The 17,948-nt window shown below is 41.9% G+C and overlaps 1 protein-coding gene across 3 annotated transcripts in view; it reads right to left on the minus strand.

Annotated features, from left to right (window-relative positions):
- Positions 1 to 2,971: 2,971 nt before the first annotated feature.
- DSP (desmoplakin) overlaps positions 2,972 to 17,948 on the minus strand; it is a 39,184-nt gene continuing 24,207 nt past the window's right edge. The window contains exons 16-24 of one of the 3 annotated variants that reach the window (XM_054517421.1): positions 17,698 to 17,864; positions 17,203 to 17,341; positions 15,016 to 15,209; positions 13,994 to 14,156; positions 13,305 to 13,388; positions 12,301 to 12,408; positions 11,564 to 11,662; positions 10,238 to 10,735; positions 2,972 to 6,861 (exon numbers count right to left, since the gene is read on the minus strand). In XM_054517421.1, coding sequence (XP_054373396.1) covers positions 3,667 to 6,861; positions 10,238 to 10,735; positions 11,564 to 11,662; positions 12,301 to 12,408; positions 13,305 to 13,388; positions 13,994 to 14,156; positions 15,016 to 15,209; positions 17,203 to 17,341; positions 17,698 to 17,864 — 4,647 coding nt within the window. In that variant the 3' untranslated portion in view covers positions 2,972 to 3,666. Of the gene's footprint in view, positions 6,862 to 8,443; positions 10,736 to 11,563; positions 11,663 to 12,300; positions 12,409 to 13,304; positions 13,389 to 13,993; positions 14,157 to 15,015; positions 15,210 to 17,202; positions 17,342 to 17,697; positions 17,865 to 17,948 lie in introns of all 3 variants that reach the window. The other 2 variants (XM_054517416.1, XM_036396016.2) reach the window with 2 other exon arrangements.

Here is a 17,948-nt window from a genome sequence, read left to right on the forward strand (position 1 = left end):
AGAACAGCTGAGGATCACAGAAACATTAGCAAAGTAAATTACTCTTACAGATTTATATTACAAAAAATGTATAAAAATTACAACTAACTCAATCCAAAAACTGACCAAAACCCACCTTCTGCCTAAACACAATTTGCTAGTAATTTAAACATGGTTATACCAGGTCATATTGCTGCTATTCTGTAAATCTCCCCACCTCTCTTCCATATTGATAGGGCTTGACTCTTAATTAACCATGGCAGTGCACATTTCCAAATAGCCTAAGACAAACAAAACTATGTCTTGAGTACTGCTGTGCTGGGCAAACCTCATGGTGCACACTTGGGCCCTAACCAGCAGTCATTTCCCAGCTTAAAAATGAAGGACAGCAAATTCACAACATCAAGGCCATTAAATCAGTCAGTAAAACCCTCATGAATGAATTGCTATCCTGCTCAAAGCCAAGACCAATTCTCTAAAGAGTTGAGCCTGCTAATGAGAACCCTCCCCAGCCGAGTCAGCACACTGGGCACACATTTGCCATTGAACAGGGTGAGAATCACCTACCCCGAGGCACAAGGAGGAAGCAAGAGGCAGCAAACCCAGAGCAGTGGCTGGAAAGTATGAGGCTGCCAATGAGCACAGCCAGCTCAGCACTCCTCCTGAACAGGGAAGTGCTTACACCTACAGGCTGAAGCAACAGGTACACTCAGGCTTTTCAACAACACGGAGTTACTGTCTCAGCAGCAGAGATCATCCAAAGTTGCCAGTCTTTCTTTTTAAAATGCATGAATGCAGTTCATTCCACCTTTGGTGCAAAAGAGCTACAGATCTTATGAACATCCTGCCCCAAATGCACAGCAGCAGCCCTCAACTCATGCCCGTGCTCCTGCTACACCCCACCATAACAAACCACAGCCTTTCTACTCTTCAAGCCCCAGGCAAGGCTCTCCTAGCCCAGAAATGCTGAGCACTGCTGCAAAACACAGTCTCCACACTGCCCTGCTGGGTGTGCTCACCTGTCATGCCTCTCTCTGCCAGCTGACCTTCTGCAGGGCTGCAAAAGAAAAAAAAGAGATTCTTCCAAAATTTCTTCCTCAGCACCTTTTAATGGTGGAGGAAAACTCTCCACTTATCTCTTTAGCGTTCCCCATTAGCAGTGCCCTGCCCCACCTGCTGCCTACTGTGGTTCAGCTGCTACTCTGACCCTGGGCACCTGGGTCCCACATAGCTCTGGCACATAAAGCCACCACTAATACCACACTTGCAGGTGCTGCTGGAATGTGTGCAAGGAGAAAGCACTGTCACCATAATTTCTGTGATATCATCTCCTATTTTGGTCACTGCGAGAGGGCAAAACGTTGACTGAGCAGTATAAAAGGTAGAATGCAAAGATGGAACTTTAAACAATGTAACAGAAATGCCAGGAATGCCTTGAATAAAACATCTAAGCCCAGTCTGCTGTGGAGTGTGTAGGATTTCTCAGCCCATGCAAACTGGTGTGTGCATCCAAGAGTGAACATTCCTTTGGTAATGACCAGCTTTACTCTTACTGTAGACCCTAGGAACCCTACAGTCTTTTAAAGCTGCAGAATCAGTCTGGGATTCTATTAAGCAGTGATTATTTTTAGGGGTTTTTTTTCAGAGTTGTTTCTCCCTAGCAGTCAGAAAACCTTTCAGACATTGACTCCTCCTCTGTGGCACAGCTAATAAACTCAGCTGTGGAGAGAAATCTCCAAAGCTGTGAAGATTCCCTAGAAGACAGGACACACTTTCTCACCCACTTTCTGTGGAAGTCTCCAACACTGATCTGTAAGAATTCCAATTCTTAGTCCAGTAACTGAAGATACTTTATATATGGCAGAGATTTTATACACAGCCATCATCTTCAGGAAACACTGGAAATGCTTCTCAGACTAGAGGGCAAATTTCATCCAGAGACAGCAGGATCAGAACATGTGCTATTCCTTACTGCACAAAAGAAACATTCTACAAAAAAATTAGGCAGCATAATTAACAGTGACTAACATTTATGCCCATCATCTTCTTTCTATACAGGAACTAAAATTCATAGAGCAGCAGGGTTCCTACATGGTTCATGGCTAAAAGGAAGTATGGGAAGAACTTAAGGGAAGAAATTATTTCAGCTACTGGAAAATGATACTAACAGTTTTGTCACTAAAGCACTGTATAAAAGCATAGCATGTTACTGAAGCAGTTGTATAAAACCATACTAAGTTCTTGTAACTGATCAATCATTGTATCTGCACTGTGCATCACAGGGGAGAGGACAGGACAGTCCCCATGTATACAAGTAATTTTCTGCGCTGGTTGAAGTGGCTTCAAATCACTCCTGTGTCCCCTAATACTGTGGTCATTTAGTTCTGCTCTGGCTCCTCAGCTCAGATAAAAGGAGTCAGCAGGATGCCAGCAGCCTGCATAAAACTGATGACAGCAAGGTATCACGCAAGCACTGATACACTACCGCGGTTCTCTCAAGCTAGGCTTTCAGGAGCCAACAGAAGAGGCAAAAGGATATCACAAGAGGCAATTGTTCAGGTTTTGAAAGATATTCCTATGCCACAGTTGGCCAGCTAAGCCAGCCAGTTTTTTGTTCTGCTCACTGTCCAAACTTGCATGGATGTGTAAGGGAGAATCTGACTCAGTCCCTTGTAGATGCAGAGACAATGAGCTGGATCACAAGCAGAAAAAATATGCTTCCTATTATCATCATCAGGTCTATAAACAAGTGTGCAAACAGGCATTCTGCTTCTGGGCCATAGCTTCCATTATTGGTGCTACCTTAATTTTCTTACTGAAAAATCAAAATCAGAAGTCCTCATTCATAAAAGTGATGGCTCAGCGTCATGAAATGTAACTTGCCTGTGCACTTTTTACAACAAAGCTACTATCTGCTTCTTTTAAAAATGGTTCTTTCTCTAACTTGCACTTCCAAGAATGTCCACAGATAAATTATTAAGTACACACCAAACACTTTAAAACTTCAGAAGTTTATTGTCCAGAATAGCTGACATGGTACAGTTAGATTCTTTTTTCTTTGTTACAGGGAAATAAAGCTAAACAGTAGAAAATTGTATATGGGTTAACAGTAAAACAAAAGCCCAGCCTAATAATAGCCCTTTACTCCACCAAGTTGTACTTCAGAAAATCAGTAGCCAAACATAAAGAAGTAGAGCATCTGAAAGACAGTTTCATGTTTACAGCATAGATTCTAAACCAGTACTAAGGGCATTTTCTGCCCATATTGTTAATATCTTTTTTTTTCATAATAGCAAATTGAAAAAGGTCTATGTGGATAAAAAGTTAACTACTGCAAGACTTTCAAACCTCAGTTATCATCTTATGGGTTGATAGTAACGGATAATGTGAGAAGGCACATGACACAGTATTTAAAATATACAGAGACCTATTAAAATCCTAAGACTAAGAGGAAATGGGAACCGAAACTCAAAATTCACAAATAGTAATTTTGCATTCCCTAATCTATATTCTAGAAGTTTGCATCCGAACATTTTACAGCTTTTTCAGAAGAAAAGTGTAACACACCCAGAAAAGACTTCAAGGCTTTGGTTTGAGTTACTTTGTTGGTTTTTTTTTTCTTTTAGTAAATGGAATATAGGATAATCTAAATGATAATAAAATGCAGACACATTCCCTCACTTATTATTAGCGCCCAATAGACCCACTGCTGAAGGCTGAGTATGAGTAAGAATAAGAAGAGCTTGCTGAGGCATCAAAGCTTCCTCTTCTAGACCCACTGCGTGAGCCTGAACGCGAGCCAGAGCGAGAGCCAGAGCGAGAGCCAGGTGCCGAGGAGACATTGTAAGGACTGGATATGCCTTTAGAGGAAACAGAGGCTGCTTCCAACAGTTTAAGCCCAGTGATGTCTTCCACCATTGACCGGTTCATTGCATCTTTGTAGGATATTTTCAGCTTGGTCTTGGGGCAGGTCAGAATTTTGGGATAGCTGTTGGTGTCTTGTAATTTCTGGGAAGCGCGGCCGTCAATCAATCCATTCCTAATGGCTTCTTCAGTAGTTATTCTTCCACGCACTTCCGGGTCCACGAGACCTCCAGTGAGGTACTGGAATTCAAGGAACCGCTGCCCAGCCTCATAAGGCAGCCACTTCTCCTTCACTGCTTCAGCTGCTGACATCCTCTTGCGTCCACCCTTTATGCCTTCGAACCCTATGAAGGCCTTCTGGGCTGGTTTCAGACGTGTGGCCATATCCTGATCGATGATGCCTTGGCTAGTGGCTTCCTGGAGCGAAAGCCTCTGGCCAGTGGTAGGGCAGATTATGCCGCCGGTGCAGGCCTGGGCTTCAAGTAACCGCTGCCCAGTGATGCTATCCACGATGCCCCGCTGTATAGCTTCTGAAATGGAGATTTTCTCCAAGTTTTCCGTGTCAAAAATGGCTGCAATAGGACTGCACTCATCTGGGGTCTCTGAGAAAGAACCGCTCCTGATCACTGAAGAAGAGCTCCTGACACTCAGCACGGTGGGAGACCGAGTCACTGACTCGTGCCGGAACACCTCATCAGTGCCATTACGGCAGGAAATCATGTCTGCAAACTGGGTCAGGCTCAAGCTGCCAGAACGGTACTGGTCAAAAAACTTCCTCTCCACCAGGCCTTTATCAATGGCATCTTGGATGTCATACTGGCTACCTGTTTTTCTGTCCACAAGGACAACTCTACTGCTGCCATCTGATCCTGTGATAGTTATTTCTTCCCACTCACACTCCTGTTCAGCTAGTTCTGTGTAGGTGTCATAATCTATGAGGCCTTTGCTGTATGCCTCCTGAACGGACATCTCCCGGTTTGTTTCTGGATCCACAATGACCACTCTGCGCTTCCTAAGGGTGTTCTTCTGTGAGGTGTGCACCACCTTTTTCTTCTCTCTCAGGGGCAGAAGACAGAGCCCTGTTGCATCATCCTTTATGCATCTTTCTTTCAGCTGTAGGTAGGTCAAGTTTTCCTCAGTGTTGGGATCAAAGAACCCTTTGGTGTCATCACTTGGATCACTGAGGATCTGGTTGAGCTCCTCATTGAAGTAGCCACGCTTGTAGGCCGTCTCTACTGGCAAGCGGTAGCTCTCTTTGGGGTCGATGATCCCTCCAGTAGCGATCTGCGCCTCCAGCAGACGAATGCCGTGGCCTCTCTCTATGAGCTCTTTGTTCATTGCTTGGAACAGAGAAATTATGTTTCCTGTTTCTGGGTCTTTGTACCCAGTGACAGCTCTTTCAGCAGAGAGAAGTTTCTCTTTAAATTCAATTCCAACAAGGCCTCTTTTGTAGGCTTCCTCAACAGGCAGCCTCACGTTGCTGACAGGATCCACTATGAACCCTGTGGCTGCCTGGGCTTCTAGGAGTTCAAGGGCTGTTCCCGGCCTAACCAAACCTATTTTCATAGCCTGGTAAATGCCAAGTTTCTCTTTAGTAGCCTCATTGTAGATACCAGCAATACAGCTAGAGCCTTGAAGGAAATCAATAATTCTCTCACTCACTTCTTCCACTGTAATTGCACCTCTTTCCAAGTCATTCCTTGTTGATTCCTTAATGATTCCAGCCTCAAGCAGTGCATCTGCTGAGACAGGCTGCCGGATCCCTTGGAATGACATACTCCTCTTCTGCACTGGGAGGAGCAGCAGACCAGTGTGTGGTTCAATCCTGCATTTTTCCTTCAGCTGCATGTAAGTGACTGCCTTTTTGGTGGTGGGATCAATGAAGTTCTTTGTACTGCCTTGGCAGTTGTTTAGCATCCTGTACAGTTCTTTGTCAATCAACCCACGAGATAAAGCTATCTCTTTGGGTAGGAAAACACTGTTGACAGGATCAACTATCCCTCCTACAGCCAGCTGGGCTTCAAGCAGACGAATTCCAGTTTCTCTGTCAACCAAGTTTTTCTTGATGGCTTCAGATACCGGCACAGTTTTGCCTGAGAAAGGATCCTTAAATCCTGTAATAGCCTTTTCTGCTGTATAGATCTGCTCTCTGTCATCGAAGTCAATCAGATCCCTGGCGATAGCACTGTCCACTGTTAATATCTCATTTCGGTGTGGGTCTATCACACCTCCTGTTGCTGCCTGGGCTTCTAGGAGCAGGACTGCATTTTCTGCTGTTAGCAGCTGGTTCCGTTTGGCCTCAACAAAAGAATACTTCTGTCTGGGCGAAAGGGACACCCCTGCAATAGCACCTGCCCCTTTGAGGTAGGGTTCAATGTCAGCCGCGACCTCTTCCACCGACCTCTGCCCCTTCAGCAGTTTATCCAGTGTGAGTTTGTCTATCAGCTGGCACTCGTACAGCTGCATGGCTGTGATCTTCTTCCGCAGCCCACTGAACACCAGCTTGGAGGCATCGATACAGAAGTCTTCCTCAGTCTGTGTAGATCTGTGAGCCCCATATGGGCGCTGTTTGAGCTTCTCAATCTCTCTTTGCAGCCTGAGACGCTCCGACTCCAACTCCGACTGGTTTTTGACAGCGGTCTCTTCCAGTCTGCACCGGTATCTCTCCTCAATTCGTTTGATTTCCATCTGCAGCCTTTCAATCTCACTCCTCAGGCTGTTCTTCTCCCTCTCGCTCTTCTCCCTCTCACACTGAATCTTTCTTATGGATTCCTCTGTTCGGGAGTGCTGGCTCTTCCACTGATTGAGATCATTCAGAATTTGTTGCTTCTCACTTTCCAGGCGTTGCTTCAAACGTGATTCTGACTCCAGGGTAACTTTCAAACGGTTCAGCTCCTCTTCTAATCTCTGCAGTCTGGCTTTGTCTTGCTCCAAAGCACTCATTTTAATCAGCAGGGTTTCTCTTTCTTGCATAATCTGACTACACTGATTTTTGGATTCTTGAATCCTACTGGATGCCTACAATTGTGGAGGAGAAATAAAGCAAGAAAGGATGGTTAGAGTTTGTGCTAGTCAGAGTTATGCCCTCTGCCTACAATGCTCTCCAGCCTGTCATTTAACCTGCAGCAAACCCCAACTGGAAAACATTCCAGTCACAGCAGTGCCTTACCCAAGATTACAGACACACATAAACCAGAGAAGGTACATTATCCCTTCACTTATGGTATCTTCAGTACTGCCAGACACTCAAGAGACTTCATTCTGTTACCCACAGCCTCAACCTTCAGCTGATTTAGTTCTCTGTAACTTTTTGATACTTCTTACAGTACACTGACAAATACACAGAGCATTTGAGACTCATAACTAGCCTGATGCTCAGCAGATGTCCTGGCAGTCCTACTAATCCAGGGGAATTTGCATCAGCTAAGGACTGGTCATACATGGATAAAAGGAAACATATGACTCAATTTTTGCTTTCCTGTTAGTTTCACATGTCACTCCAAACAATTTTACCTGCATTGCCTTCCATTTTAATTCATGCAGTGTCTTCATGTATGTGTTCATATGCACAAACACCCACAAGCATGCATGTTTGCATGCATATTAAACTGAATACAAGTTTATCTACTTGTAATACATGCATATATATGTGTACATATATATATATGTATATATATTTTTTTTCACGGGTGTTATATAATCCTAAATGTTAGTATTTTTTTAATATCAGTATTAGGATTTTTAGAATAAAGGAAAGAAAAACTGAATAAAGGATCTGAGGGAAGAAATATAAAGACAAGTCTAGGAAAAAATAAATTTTCACAAGTGCTCACTTCTATATATTTAAAGAGTAGCTCTATTTACAAAAAAACAGGCAGAATAACAAAATATTTTAAAATGTTTTCTTTAACTTGTTTATGTTGTCATCTAAAGTTTAAGAAGTAAGGGCCAATAGTAAAATTTGCAAATGCACTTAGGAACATAAGTCCCCAAGTGACTTAGGAACATAAGTCCCCAAAGCAGTCCAAGAAAGATAGGCTTTTAGTACCTTAAGCACAGCTGACAACATGACTCTTAATCCTCACTTGGAGTCAACATCTTACCCAGCTAATCAGCACCTTGACAGCTTGTTGGTTCTGGGGTTTTTAGCCAGTTTAGTTTGTGACAGCACTCAGGTCAGCCTCAAAGAACGGCTCTAACCCATCCTGGCTGAAACAGCCTGTGAAGCACACAGGCAGCAGGAAACTGGTAAAGCACAGTGGTACTCCACATGCTCCCATTTTTCCCTAGGATATTTTGCTGGACACTGGCGCAGAACACAGATTTCTTCTGAGGTAAGGTCTGAGAACAAAGCTCTCCTAGGTGATGAGAGCTTATGGCTCCCTAGAACAGTTCCCAGGGAGTAAAGAGGTTAAGGAAATGGCCAAATCCTGCCATTTTTCTTTAAAACTTAACCAAGAGGAAGGGTCATAAAGGGAATGTTAGTCACATGTACAGTGACTTCAAACAGCAAAGAGTGAATTAATTTGTTCAAATTAACACTGCAATTAACTATATATTTGAGAAACAGTAAAGCTGGGATCAAAATATGTGTGAATACCTCTAGAGCTTGCTTTTGGAATTTTTCAATTTCCTGTCTCAATTTTTCCCTTTCTTTCTGTAAATCATTAAGCAACCCCTGAAGTTCCAGGGTTTGCTTGCTGCTCATCTGAAGCTGATTCTTTAGTTCAGCAATGGTGGTATTTTTCTCATCAACTTCATTTCTGACCATTCTGAGGTCATCATACTCCAATCTAACATTTCGCAGCTCCTCTTCCAGTAACAAGTGTTCCTTGGTAAGGTTCTCGGTGAGAGACTGAAGCCTTTCGATCTCTATTTTGCACTCATTCAAGGCTTTGCTTTTTTCCTCAGAGGTTTTCTGTAAGTGCTCATATCGTAGGTGAGCCTGTTTTAATTGCTCCTGTTCTTGGACCAACTGACGACGTAGAGTCTCAATATCAGATGTGTATTTTCTCAACTCCTCCATGTATCTTTGCTTCTCTCTCACATGACCATCTAATACTTCTCTTTGGTGTCTAAGGTCATCTTCATTCCTCTTCTTTACAATAGATACTTCCTCTATCTGCTGTGTGAGATTAGTTATTTTAACGGATTGGTCTCTCAGAGATCTCCTCATGCCTTCTATTTCCTCCTCCAGTTTTTTCCTCCTGGATGTTTCCTCCATTAAATTTTTGTTCTGTCTGCAAAGCTCCTCCTCCAGCTTATGTTTCTGGATCTGCAAGTCTTTTACAGTGCTCTGGAACTTTGCACTTTCTTGATCCCTGCCTTTTTTCTCTTGTGAAACTCTTTCATAGTCAATTTTCAGTCTGGCCAGCTCCTGCTCTTGGATCCTCAGCTTGTTAATTGTCTCAGTCGCACTTGTGTTTGCTTTCTGCAGGTCGAACTGGACTCTTTTCAACTGATTGTTCTCATCCTCCACTTCTTTCCTCTGACTTGTTTCTACATCCAACAACTTTCTCAGCCTTTCAATCTCTTTGTTTCTTTCCTTAATGGTTTTAGAAGCATCATCAAGTGACTGTTTGTACCTCATGCTTTCATCAGAGTGTCTCTGAATAACTTGTTTCAGTTCAATCTCCAGCTGCTGTTTCTTCTGAGAAAGCTCTGAGCCAGCTGCCTTCTGCTGCTGAGCATTCTCTTCTATTTTCCGTAGATTATCTGTTGTCTGACTTATCGTATTCTTCAGTCTCCTAATTTCCTCACACAAATTCCTATTTTCTCTCATGGCATTATCAAGCTGTGTTCTATAATTATTTGTCTCCTCTTCCTTTTGCATGGTGACCTGGTGAATTGTGTTCTTTGTGATATTAATCTCAGTTTCATATTTGTTCTTTAAACTAATAATTTCCTCATCATAACTGTTTCTTACCTTAGCCAATTCATTTTCAAGTTCCCATCGGCTTTTAGCCTCTTCCTGAAGCTGAAGCTTTAGCCTTTCCAGCTCCTTAGTTTTATCCTGAATAGTTGAGGCAGCCTCCTCAAGAGCCTGCTTGTATCTTGAGTTGTCTTCCCCACGAAGCTGAATGATCTGTTTCAGCTCCAGCTCTAACTGGTGCTTCTGCTGTGACACCTCAGAACTGCAAGCCTTCTGCTGGAGAGCATCTTCCTCTGCCCTCCGCCGCTGGTCTGTTGTTTGCAGAATGGCATCGTTCAGCCTCACAATCTCATCCTTAAGGTCTCTGTTCTCTCTTGTCAGTCTGTCAACCTGGGCTCTGAGGCCTTTTGCATCATCATCTTTTTGTGCAGCTATCTGCTGGATTGTTGTCTTCTTAATATTAATTTCTGTTTCATACTTGTTCTTTAAATTACTCATCTCCTCGCTAAACTGGTTTCTTACCTTAGCCAGCTCATTTTCATACTCCCTCTTCCGTGTGCCTTCGTCCTGAAGAAGAACCCTTAATCTTTCTATCTCGTACTCCTTCTCCTTGATGACCTTCTCAGACTCTAACTTCTGCCAACCAAGGCTGTCTTTCTCATTTTGCCTTGTTTTTTGCAGTTGGTCATAGTCATTCTTCTGCTGCTCATATCTATCCTCCAGCAACTTCCTTTTCCTTTTCTCATCTTCAGTCTCATAAGTCAACCTGGTTATTCTGTCATTTAGATCCTTTATTTGGGCATAGCATTTGTCTAGGTTTTGCTTAGCAGAATTTCCATCCATTTCAGCTTGTCTTTTCATTTCCTCCAAACTCATCAGCTTTGCCTTGAGCTGAGAAATGTCCATCTGGTACTTCTGCAGATTTTGCTCCAGGAATTTATGTTTGTTGCTTGTCTCTGAATTTGAATCCCTAGCAAGTCTGAGTTCCTCTTCCAGGAGTTCAATTTTGGTGTTTTTCATCTGCAACATGATAGCAGAAAAACAAACTGAAAAACTCCTATAAATATTTTGATAACTGTTTCAAAATCATCACATGCAATAAAATATTGTAACACTGACAACTTAAAAATTAATTTTTTTGCTGCCTCAATGACATCTAAACCCCCTTTTTTTATTTAATGTCATCAGGACAGATTCTGGAATCTTTATTTATACAGAAACCTTACTCAGAAATCAGCATATAATGACTTTCAGAGGGGCAAAGATACTTGATAGGGGGAGGGAGGTGATTTTACTGATAGTAAAATGTGGTCTAGCAGAAGTTCGCCAGGAAAGTATGGAACAGTCACCTTTAGAACCTTCCCCCTTTTCAAACAGGTGAAAATCACATTCCATATATGCAACTTCTTTAATGGGCATCTCTGTTTCACTGAAGTATCAAATCAGAAGTTGCTTCTTTCAAAACACTTTAGAATATGGTCTAAAATGAGGTGCCCTCAACCATGAGGAGCAAGTTTTCAGCACTGAGGTATCTGTGCTGTCATTGAAGTCAAGGCTGGGATGGGCAGAGAAGGATTGCTCATGTGCCTTGATGAGCACCTCCTTCTTTACCAAGGAGACCAGTTCTCTACCTCACTTCACACATCACCTTGGAGGTCCCCTCGTAAAACACTGTACTCTTTCACAAAAGATGCATGACTCTGCTGGTATGACTCCTTTGTAGGACACCTCTGAGTTCTGGATACAGTTTTGTGAGCTGTTTTATACTGTATTTCTGCCTCTGATCAGTGATAGCTTTCTAATCTGTGGTAAAAATGAAAGCTAGAGAAAATAAAAGACTTAGAATACCTTCAGATCCTCCATGCTCTTTAACATTTCACTCAAGAATCTGTAATAATCTCCTGATCTTGTAAGAAGCTCTATATAGCGGGACTGAGCCTCATTAGCCTTGAAAAGAAACAGAATTGTTAGCAGTTTGTACTAGAGTTAGACATGAAAATACTTATGTCCAGACCATTTAAAGGATTCCAATCTACTTGAGCAAACACATCACTCGACAAAGTAAAAAGCAGATTCTCCTCCTCACAAATTCACATGACATTCTGAGGACTCCAAAAGTGTGAATTCTTCCTTACAAAAAATCCACATCTTTTTTGGTTTTTCCAGGATTTTTTGCCCCCCACTGCTGATGTGATATTAAATTCAAGCCTTCATCCCCTGGTTCATCCCGCTCTTCCTGTCTGACAGTCACAAGTAATCCAAGATAAATTTTTAATAGCAGTTAATTCCCTGGCTGAAAGTGACTAAACCACTTGGGGCAAGAATCTACCTTTCTCACAGTATGTATGCAGTGGACAGTGCATAGGAATGAGATAAATTCCTGAGGGCTAATCTAATGTCTGAACAAGCCCAGGTCTGATTTTACAGCACAATGACTATTCTGCACTAATTCTTTTTGCTTACGTGCTTAGCGCACATTACCAGTGACAGTGCTAAGTGTTAGAACACAGCTGGGTATGACTCACAAGGGCTCACACAGACAAACAAATGCATTCAGAAGATTAAAAGGGAGGAAAGAAAGGTACCTCTTGTAGGATTAGGACTGCCGGAGACTGAACCACACTCTTCTTGATAGGTATGTTGAGCAATGTTTCTAATCCCGAACTATAGGAAGCAACCTGTAGTTCATAATCCTGAAAAACAAGACAAAAAGCAAGACCCGTTTAGAAACTGCCAAAGAATTATCTGTGAAACTATTTCAGAAAATGCAAGTTTTGGGGGATTTTTGCTTTTGTTTCCTTAATGAAAAGCTACATTCCCCCTTGTTTATATTTCTGACCATGTAGATATGATCCTCTGTCATAAACAGAAGCTCATCAGTTCAAGTACCCCTGTGGAGATGCATGGAGGAGAAAGAGAAGGGAAAAAGAGGAAAAACATTTTACAAAAACAAGAAGACAAGTGTTTCTGTAAGTTGAGGGCTACACGGAACTGAAAAAGATTCACGGGAGTAACTGGTCTAAGTACTATTATCCACGAAAACATCATCAGAAATAACAATCTCTTTTGTATCACATATGCCATGTCACATATATAGCAAAACCTTTGTCACAGAGAGTAAGATTGAGCTGGAGAAAGCACAGATATAAGGATGACATAAAATGCAAGAACCACAAAACCATTCCCTCTGTATGTTATTTCATGGCTATTGCACACCATTCCTCCTGCTAATCTGCATTTGTCTTGCCTCCTAGATCAGATCCTAATCAGACCAAATTTGTAAAGCACCAATCTGTTCTTGACTTCTTTATGTTTTTTAACATGTGAACTGGAAGGTTTGGTCTGGCTAGAAGGAGGCTTTGATTCACCTGAAGAGAAGCTCTCACTGGTATCTACTGCATGATCCCATAGTCTTCAGGTGGCAAGTACACAAATTGCTTTCATTGTGTTTTGTACTCGTACTTCACCCCAGCAATTTCTGTACACACACATCAGGGAGTTGACTTTTCACCCGTCAGCAGAGCAGAGACAATGGGATGTGCCTGACCATGAAAAACCACACCCCACAAAAATGCTGAGATCCAAGTACCTTAATTGCAGCTGAGCACTGATCTGCATGCTTGAGAAGCTCCTCAACTTTGTCTCGCTTCCCACAGATTTCACTGTGCAAGTTCTGCCAAGAGAAAAGTGAGCCATGAAACACTCCTGCAAGATTTACCAGTATTTCCTCCTGTACACGCTGCCTCCATCAGAAAGCACCTGCAGCAGGAGACTACTGCAGCCCTGGAGGCTGAGGCCTGAAATGACCTGTACCTGGGCAGTTTTTACAACAGCAAGCTCTTTGGGCATGAGAAGGTTTTTCTCAGAGAGAACACTCAGCAACTGAAAAACCCCCAGAGCTGGGAAGGCAGAGTTCCTTGACTTTAGCTTAGATGTATTTACTTGATTTTTATTTTTGTGCTGTAATTTGTCCCATAAGTTGCACCATCTTATGGTCCCTTGAATTAATTCAAAGCTGATGTGTAAAAGTGTCAGTGAATGTGTAGGAGCCAAACGCAGTCTTGTTCATAATCTGTTGCAGTGCTGACAGAAAGTAATGAGGACAATAATATTTCCTCCCTCTTGCCTTCTACATATGTGGTGTTTTTTGGTAGCTTGCATACTTTATAATTCAAAACAGGCCACTGTATTGCAGACTGTGTTGATATTGATATTTTCTGTATAGCAAAACAATTTAAATCCAAATAGCTGAAGACAACTCATTCAGGTGCTGCATACCTTCTGATCATGTAGGTATCTCATGATAGTGTTGGAATCACACAGCTTCATGGACTCAATAGCATCCTGACGGCGCTTGGCATCACAGATCCACTTGCTAAGAGCCTGGTAGAGATCTCGGTAGGTTTTCAGCTGTTTGATCTGCCTTTCTAAATCCCATGACCTAGGGAAAAAAAGGGAAAAACCTGTCAAAATGGAAAGTGCATTCTCTTTCTCTCTCTTTGCACAGTTTTCAGAAATAAGACACAAATAAACTTACATAAAACTATGGGAAGCTCTGAAAAGGAGATTCTGAACAAAAATTTTAAATAAATGAGAATTGTACTGGTTATTAGTCACCCAATATGGGGTTTTAATACCTCACTTTTGAGTAACTCTGTCATACACAGAGGTTCGGCCTTCCTGTCAAAGTGAGGAATAAATAAAACTTGCAGTGATAAAAATCAAGTTTGCTGACTTCGGTACTCTTGTTCTCAATTTTCACTGAAGAACCAGCAACCAGTTAGGACTACATTTTGTCCTCAGATAAAAACAAAATAAATCAAAATAAAACAAGCCATACCTCAACTTCCACCTCTCCCCCTCAAACAATCAGAATATGCCTTCTGTTCATGATTCAGATTCAAGGTTCAATTTTGTTACTTAATTCTTAGTGTTACTTTTTTAACCCTAAAGTATAGGGTGTTGAGGAATAAGCATGGTTGCTTTTTTGAGGGGGAAAATGTTGACTGGAAGTACTTAATCCAAGAACATTAGCAAGAATTAAAAAAAAAAATTGGAACAACTCTTTAGCATATAGGTTAGACATTTGCATGGCTAACTACATTTTTCTGCTTGGTCTTACACAATTCCTTTTGAAGTATGTTCAACCTATTCACAATAGCTCAAGTCTTATTGCCCTGAAGTCACCATTTGTCCTTTGGAAGCAAAGATTAGTGCACATCAGGTCTTTTAGAATTCACTGCTAAGATGATCTTGGTAGCAACAGCAATAAGGAAAACACTCTGAAAACATGAACAAACCTGTTATCTATCTGCTTATCAGCCCTCTGCCAGCGGTCTATTAGCTGGGTAACTTTGTCACAGTACTTTCCAATGTCCATGTCATACAGGGTGTATGACTGGCAAGACTGTGAGTGAATCTGAAGTGTTCTCTGCAGCTCATTTTCCAAGGTGTTCAGTAATGACTTCTTCATATTTAGGTCTGCTTTCATTTTCTGGAGAAAAAACCAAAATATTGTCATTTAATTTATTCTTGAGAAGATACTAATACTTAACCAATTTAACAGCATGCACGGTATGTTGGGATCTAAAGATGTGGTTTTTAAGTCAGTAAGGTATGTATAGGGATGTCAGCTGGACTTAAACTATTTAAAGTGAAACACCTATTTTGATAAACAGCTCAGCTTAAAAATGTGTTTAAAGTTAGACTAAATAATTTGCTAAACCAAAGCCCTCTGCTATTGTATTCTGAAGACAACATTTCAGTTTCTCAGAACTCTGCAGAGCAGTTACCAGAGCAGAACAGGAGCCTTGCTTGTTCCTAGAAACAACTGACTAGAAAATTTCACTGAAGTATAAAAGATTCCTGCACTTGCAACAGCTGTGGAATCAAGTCTCAGGAGTGACATATCCAGTTTTTAAACACCTAAAAATCTGCACATTTTTTTGTTGTTGTTTTATTTTATAAACATCCTCCATGGAGATGTTTCTTCACACACACACACACACACACACACACACTTGTTTGGGTACACATATCTGCTGTGTGGGCATACCGTGGGCATCACCAAATGGCATATACAGCACAGGCAGTTGTCTTCCTTGCAGCCCCCAGTCACAGGGATGGCTACAGCCTTCAGTGATATGCTCAAGCTTTTTTGGTTGGTTTTTTTTTTTTTTTTTGTGTAGCTCAAATTTACAAATTTACTCTGGCTAAGAACAACTCCCAGCTGCGTGGAAGGGCTCTGTAACCCATTTCCGTACACTACTATCTGTGGTTATCACTAGTGAATGTAGATTTGAAGGCAGTATCTCCTTTCTTGCATATAGGCTTGTTAATTGGCCTTGTTGTCCTCTAGGTGTAGCAAGTTAATTTGAGTGTTATTGAGTGTCCTGGTTTTGCTACAGAGTCAATGTCAAATCTTTGAGTGAAAAGTATTCAGCCTGTACAAGGGGAAAAGGGAAATAACTGCTTTGCTGAGCACAAAGTTGTCTTGCAGATCCAGTCTTTTATCCGCCCTTATCTGCTGGTCCTTTTGTGCGCTGAATGCATTTGGGAGAAGAACTCTTTCATTATTTTCTGTTCTTACCTTTAGTAGGGAAAAAAGTGTGTAGGTGGTGCAAATGGAGCACAACCCAGTTACCTTTTTGTCATGTCAAATGAGAGCTACAGAAACCTTCCAAGCAGCTGCCCTTGCTCTGGGGGCAGCAACAACCAGGGGGTGGAAGAAGTAATAACCTGTATGTTACTTCCAATAATTTCATAGAATCACAGTTTCCTGAGTTGGAGATGACCCACAAGGATCATTGAATCTAACTCCTGGCCTTGCACAGGACACCCCAAGAGTCACGCTACATGCCTGAGAGTGTTGTCCAAACGCTTCTTTAACTCTCTCAGGCTTGGTGCTGTGCCCACTTCCCTGGGGAGCGTGTTCCAGTGCCCAGCCCACTTCCGGATGAAGAACCTTTTCCTCATATCCAACCTAAACTTCCCCTGACACAGCTGCTTCCTGTTCCCTTGGGTCCTGCCACTGGTCACTACAGAGAAGAGATCAAAGTCTGCTCCTCCTCTTCCCCTTTTGAAGGAGCTGTAACTGCAACGAGCTCTCCCCTCAGTCTTTTCTTTTCCAGGCTGAACTGACCAAGTGACCTCAGCCACTCCTCATACAGCTTCCTCAAAGCCCTTCACCAATCTCACAACCCTCCTTTGGATGCTATCTAATAACTTTATATCTTTTTTATCTTGTGGCACCCAAAACTCAAGGGGAGGCTGCACCAGTGCAGAGCCCCAGAGCAGGAAAATCCCCTCCCTGGACCAGCTAGCAAGAATGTGCCTGATTTACAAAACATTTTATGTCTATACATAAAATACAATAGGATCAGCATTTCTGTCTCCTGTGGTTTTGGAAAGGTTTCCCCCAGATCAATAGATCAGTGCTGGCAGGTACAAATTTTGTTTTGGTGTGTCATTGGGTTTTGGCCCCTCACCTTCAGACAAGCCCGATAAGCCTCCACTTTATCAAGATCCAAAGGAACAGTCTCCTCTTCAGACAGCCTGACTTCAAAAACTCTGATCACATCTTCTGTTTGCAGAATAACCTGGAGCAGACACCTCAGTGCATTCAAGCTAAAATAAATGATACAAGGCAAATCCATTATAAGGAAGACTAAGGAAGGACTAAGGACTAATCCATTATATATAAGGACTAAGGAAGGAACAGTGATATTTTTAATTAATTGCAGATGATTGGCTAAAGAGAACAGGTAAACAAGAAATTTCTGTGATACCCATGCTTCTCACCTTCTTTTTTAAAATGCTCCAGAAAAGAGAAGAAATTCATGTGTCTGTTTCTATCAACATGTACACAATTTGCAGAGAAAAAGGTGTAATTTTACACTGGTGGTTACAAAAGGTAACTTTTTTCTGGACTATGAATTATGGGAGAGAGTGAATATTTATTGCAAAACCCCCAGTTTACTTACCTGTCTAAGTAGCCAGCAGAAACACCATTAATATTTTCCAGTTTTTGAAAGAGGGCATTTATCTCTGATTGCAAGTACACATACTTCTCACAGCCTCTGAAGTTAGGCAGCAAGTCCTTATGCTTATTGAGGGTTTCAGCCATTATTTGAGAGTCGTTCTGCACACCCTAAAGAAAAAGAGAATGCCTGGTTTACACATTTTTGGTTGGCTGAATGTTCATTCTATTCTATATTCACATGGAATTGGTCTC

Source organism: Molothrus ater, chromosome 1 (genome assembly GCF_012460135.2).
Source record: "Molothrus ater isolate BHLD 08-10-18 breed brown headed cowbird chromosome 1, BPBGC_Mater_1.1, whole genome shotgun sequence".
Lineage (NCBI taxonomy): Eukaryota > Metazoa > Chordata > Aves > Passeriformes > Icteridae > Molothrus > Molothrus ater.